This window comes from Carassius gibelio, chromosome A10 (assembly GCF_023724105.1).
Source record: "Carassius gibelio isolate Cgi1373 ecotype wild population from Czech Republic chromosome A10, carGib1.2-hapl.c, whole genome shotgun sequence".
NCBI lineage: Eukaryota > Metazoa > Chordata > Actinopteri > Cypriniformes > Cyprinidae > Carassius > Carassius gibelio.
The window spans coordinates 3,410,180-3,416,179 of record NC_068380.1 but is presented as its reverse complement, the minus strand read 5'-3'; the positions used below and the strand labels follow the sequence as shown (position 1 = coordinate 3,416,179).

General features: G+C 33.5%; 1 protein-coding gene across 2 annotated transcripts in view; it reads right to left on the bottom strand.

The window, feature by feature from the left end:
• LOC128020842 (phosphatidylinositol 4-kinase alpha-like) overlaps window positions 1-6,000 on the bottom strand; it is a 39,487-nt gene that overhangs the window by 7,536 nt on the left and 25,951 nt on the right. For both annotated transcript variants that reach the window (XM_052607595.1, XM_052607596.1), the window contains exons 37-44: window positions 5,741-5,899; window positions 4,602-4,681; window positions 4,320-4,519; window positions 3,046-3,136; window positions 2,796-2,963; window positions 1,635-1,688; window positions 1,407-1,527; window positions 577-706 (exon numbers count right to left, since the gene is read on the bottom strand). In XM_052607595.1, coding sequence (XP_052463555.1) covers window positions 577-706; window positions 1,407-1,527; window positions 1,635-1,688; window positions 2,796-2,963; window positions 3,046-3,136; window positions 4,320-4,519; window positions 4,602-4,681; window positions 5,741-5,899 — 1,003 coding nt within the window. The remainder of the gene's footprint in view (window positions 1-576; window positions 707-1,406; window positions 1,528-1,634; window positions 1,689-2,795; window positions 2,964-3,045; window positions 3,137-4,319; window positions 4,520-4,601; window positions 4,682-5,740; window positions 5,900-6,000) is intronic.

Sequence of the window (6,000 nt, the reverse complement as noted above, 5' to 3'; positions counted from 1 at the left end):
ATTTAATGCATCATTGCTGAAAAAAAAACTATTCATTTCTAATATTAATAATAAAAACATTTTAAAAGTGTTATTTCTAGACCTAGAAAAGTCATGGGAATTGATATAAAAATCTTTGTTAATTATTCAAAAATTAATTAATTAATTTTTTTTTCTAGTTATGTCAAGCTCTAGTTATAAAAATATTCTTTGGCATAGAAATTTATATTTATGAGCAAAAAAATATTTAAAAAAACCTAATGACAAAATTCATGACACGCAGGTAAACAAATAAAAAAAATTGTTTTATTTGAGAATTTTAAGTGAGTTTAATATGACATTCTTCTGGTCTAATTAATTAGTAGCTTTTCATGAACTCTAATTTTAATCAAATTTGAAGGCACCATCCTATACATCCTTCAGGTGTAGCACAATCCAAGAATAAACCGGCATCAAATCAGTGAATGACTGATGATGTTTCTAATCGTTCCCTTTCAGTCGGGATGCTGCCTAGAAAGGTAACTCCAGTCAATGGAGAGGCAGTTCACTAGAGTTTGAAGGAGAGCTCAAATGTGGTGGGAATGGCATTGCACATACTTGATGATGGCGGAGACGTTGGTGATCTTGTTGAAGAAGTCAAACTCGCGCTGGTAGAAGTCTTTAGCTGGACCTGACAGAGAGTGTGTGATCTCCTCCACCATCTGCTCCAGAAGCTCACCGATGTCCGCTGAAGCACAACAACACATCAACTATCAGTTCCTATTAATCTGGACATCAGGCAGTGACATCTCAGTTCATTCGAAACCATCAATGTTTCATGAACTGGAAGAGGAAGAGAGCCACTTTTGATTTCTAAAGCGCATCAGCACAGGTGTCCATGTTCATGTTTCCATCGTACACAATAATCCCAGACTCTTATCAGTAAATTATGCACTAGTATTCAAACATTTGGGAACAGTAAGATTTAAAAAAAAAAATATATATATATATATATATATATATAATATATATAAAGCATTTATTTTTATGTAATATTTTATTTTATTTATATATTTTTTATATATTTTTTTAATTTATTAAAAAAAAAAAATCAATTTTTTGTATATTTTTCCATATTTTCTGCTTTTTAGGCGAAAATGTGTTTGTTGTGAAAATGTAAAAAAAAAAATGTAAATCATTGAATAAAAAGTTCAAAAGAACAGAATTTCTTTGAAATGGAAATCTTTTATAAATGTCTTTACTGTCACTTTTGATCAATTTGATGCATCCCTTATGTATAAAAGTCATAATTTCTAATAAGTAAAAATAAATCGTACTGACTTCAAACATATAAACAAAAGTGTGTGTTATCTGGAAGTAATTTGACGAATTGAACTACAGCGAGTAACGGGACACGTTCTGTCTGAACTCGACAGCAGGTCACGTACGATCTTTCTGTTGGCCTTCCTCGTCCAGAAAGATGTTGGTCTTCATGTTCCATATGAACTGATGAGCGAGGAGCTGGGACTTCTGTGCGGCCCACAGGATGTACTCTCGCACGTAACCCATCTGTCAAAAAAAAAAAACGCCCGCAAAAGATGTTAGGAGCAGGCAGCAGCGCAGGGCTGTGAGAGTCAGAGCAAACCACTGTTGTGTTAAGAAGAACTCTTCCTCACCTTGTCATACCGCAGCGACTGAACGATTTGAGGAATGTAAAACAAAATCGCGTCCTGTAAAAGAAAGGCAAGTGAGAAATCACAGAAACATAATGGACAGACCTTAATCTGTTCCTCACACAAGGAATGAAACGGGGTTAAAACCTTTTGAATCACCCTTCAGAACATCTCCTTTTGTGTTTCACACAAGTGTCAAGGTCTAATTACATCAATGGAAACTGTAGATAAAGGCATAAATGCTGTCAAATATCTGATATTGATCGACAGCAAGTTAATTGCTCAGCCGAGGAAATTTTAAAAGCATGAAGTCACCGGAATTAATATTAAAAATATTTGTAAAAGTCAAGGAAATGTTTATAATGAATGTTTTTTTCTAGTTATATCAAGCTTTAATATATCTCATGGTGTAGAAACTGAATTTGAATCATGTGATTTCTGAACATTGAGAAGTCACGGGAATTAATAGTAAGTCAAGGACTTTTGTGTCAAAATCTAAAATATTTGATTAAAAAATTTATAGCCATTTTAAAATTGTGATTTCTAGACCTGAAAAAGCCATGGGGATCAACATTACGAATATACAAATGTTATAATAAAATCACTTTTTTCTACTTATTTAAAGCTCTAAAATATTTATAGATAAAAAAGAAACTGTAATCACAGATGACTAGAGAAGTCACCGGTAATAAAATGTCTTAACCCTAAAGAACATTTTTTTTTTTTAACGTATGGAATTTAATTATTTTAATAATTTATAACATTATTTTTTAATAAATTTTTATCATTATAAACTTAATTTTAAATATTCGTATAAATATTAAAATATCAAAATTATCAAAATTAATTTAACAAAAACCAAGAGAAATGAACCAAGAGAAAACATTACCGTCTCCAGCCGCTAGAGGGCGCTCTATGCTGCTCAGTGCTCCTGTAGTTTACACTGAAGACATAGAGCGCCCTCTCGTGGCTGGAGACGGTAATGTTTTCTCTTGGTTCTAAATAAATGTGACCTATAGTCCAGTGCAACTTATATGTTTTTTAACTCGTCATGACGTATTTTTGAACTGATGCGACTTATACTTAGGTGCGACTTATAATACGAAAAATACGGTAACATCTGTGGGCTGAGAAAGAGCTAGTCTCCAGGCTGCTGGTACGTACAGGAGGGAAGGAGCGCAGGACTTTGACTCCATACTGAGCGGTGAGCGGATGAGGAGGGTACATGCTGGAGAAGTACGAGAGGCCGGTGGGAGGATCTGCAGGAGCCCAGCACAGGATGTGGCTCAGCTCTGGAGAATCAGCATCAATGGTGTGCCACGTCACAAGGAACTATGGGAAAAAAACACAAGCAACAGTTTTAACACGCAGCAGAACACATAATGTCCTGTTGTGGGAGAACGGTGGCTCTAACCTTAACTGCTTCTGGCACATCGCTGACCGCACCAGGATCCAGTCGAACCAGACGGGTCACTTCAGCCACGATGGCGTCTGCATTTTTGAACCTACAAAGGAAGAAAAGAGGCCACCAAAACATGAGCTTTCTACCAAAACCTCAAAACTGGAGTGAAACTGATCAACTGGTGCTTTTTTTTGTTTTGTTTTTTAAAGAAAGAATTTCATAGTGAGTAAAATTGTCGGTGCACTTTTGAGTAAATTGATAAATAAACCACATTGGGTTTCACTTATTCATCTCAAATTGTCTGACACATGCTGCTAATATCATTTATCAAAAAATTTACTAAAGTTGCCTTAAAATTGGTCAAAATCAGATGTCATAGAAGGTAGCAAAGTTGTGTATTTTTGGAAATTCTTTTTATTCTTAAATTTTTTAAATTTTCAGTAACAATATTGAAGTGATTACAGATTTTATTCGGCTAGTCAGTTTAACTCAATAGAGTGGAAAAGATTTTAAACAGTCTTTTGTAAAAAATAATAATTTTCTAATAAAATAAAATAATTAGTGCTGGGCAAAGATTAATCGCAATTAATCACATCCAAGATAAAAGTTTTTGTTTACATAATATATTTGTGTGAACTGTGTATATTTATTATGTATATATAAATACATACACATGCATGTATATTTTATATATATATATATAAAATAAATATACACCGTTCACACACATATATATTATGTAAACAAAAACTTATTTTGGATGTGATTAATTGCGATAAACACTAAAAATTGTTTGGAAATTTCTTTGGATAGAAATATGCATTATGCATCAAAAAGTGCATCTAATCTAATCTAATTTGTGGAAATTTGCATAACTGACATGAAAAAAATCACTGCTGAAAAGGTGCTAAAATAAGAAAACATTTAAAAACATATATATATATATATATATATATATATATATATATATATATATATATATATATATATATATATATATATATATATATATATAAAAATGTGCATAATATAATATAATATTTTTATTTTTGGGGGGGTAAATCTGCATTGCTGTCATAAAAAAATGTCAACTGGAAAAAAAATCCTAAAATAGTTTTTCTTCAAATCAACTCAAATTGTCAGTGAGTTCAATGATTTTTTCCCCTGACTCGACACAGTAGATTCTAGAACTGATTCTGCACAAAAGATACATGCCTGAAAACTGCTGTAAGTTCGACATCTAACTAGAGTTTGGAACAGAGCTTCAGTCTCGTTTATTGGTGTACCTTGCTGGCAGCTGCATGGCCAGATACGGAGCGATACTCCAGGCCAAGTTGACGTTGTCCTTCCACTGTTTCTCACTCAGGTTGATGTATTTGGATCTCCAGTTGGAGATGCTGGTCTCTACCGACTGCTCTGTGGCGATGGCCAGCTCCTGCGTTGATAGCGGGTTGTACCAAGTGGTCAGTCGCTCGATCTCACTGGCCTGCAAAGAAAGCACAGAGATGCTCAAAACACAGAAGTGCATTGGTTTCACAGGAACCAGGCTGGGGAGAAAGCCTCCCTACCAGTAAGGCCAAGAGTAACGTCCTGCGCTTCATGTAGTACTTGTGCAGCTGCGTGCCTCGGTTGCTCTTTTTGGACATGCCTATGTGAGAGAAAACAAGTAAATTAAACATACTGGACTGAGACAGGACACCTGTGAGACACTAGAGGTGCTTAAGTAACAGCTGGAAAAAGCAGAGCTGCTTCTACATCGTCAACAGTGCTATTCTTGGATCATTGGGGTCCGATTATAGTATTTCATTGTCTTGAAATAGTTTTTACTTTTATGTTTTTCCATTTAAAAATTAATTTAATTAATTTTAATAAAAAATACTGCTTTTGTCAATTTTTTTTCTTAAATTCAATAATAATAATAAAAATAATAATAATAATAATAAAAAATGTATTACTTTTTTTAGCACATAATTTTTTACAACAAATAAAAAATAAGAAATATTGCTTGGCAATGAGGTGAAATAAAATCAATTTTAATATTTTATGTGAACTTAATTTCAAGTAACACAAATATTTTTATGGTTTTAGTTTCAGTTAAATATAATAACTCTAGCTATGACTACAAAATATGACAACTTTTTTCCCCTGATAAACAGAACAACCAAAATCTGATGTCACTGTACAAGTAATTTTAATTTTAAATAATAGTCATTTTCTAGTTATGTCTGCTCTGAAATATTTTTCTTTTCTCTTTTTCTTTTTTTAAATTACACAAATGTAATAAAAAGTTAAAACACTATAACATATATAACTTAAAACCCTTATTTATATATTATTACTATACATTTATATATTCTAATAATATATATGAATTACACACACACACATGCACACATATACATACATACATATATATATATATATATATATATATATATATATATATATATAACAGACTATTTGAATACATAAATAAACACCTATATTTATACTGACTACAATGGTTTATTTATTAAAAAACAAGCAATAGTGACACCGCAGCCACCAGCTGATTTCCAGCAGCTCAGAAAGCATTCATAGCTCAGTTAATGCAGAGCTGACTCTTAACCATCAGGAGATCACTGCACGAGCAGATGCACATAGGCTGAACAGATTAAACCATTAAAAGCAATCCGGCTCAATCGGCTGTTGTGTGTTTGGGTGACACCTGATTTCTTGGAGGTGGTGGACATCCCGCTGGACAGGGGGTAGGTGTTGATCCAGCCCTGAGCGCTCTGCTGACGGGAACCCATGGTCATGTCCATGTTGTTCCTCGGGTCGGCGGCGTTCATCACCGACAAACTGTTCATGGACGGATCCTGGTTGTCTGTGAGAGGAAACGCTGTTAAATTAAGGATTTAGGAGAATTTAATTCTCTTCCCTCTGGTACCTACACTATTAGAGTGAATCTCATGAAGAGTGTGTGAA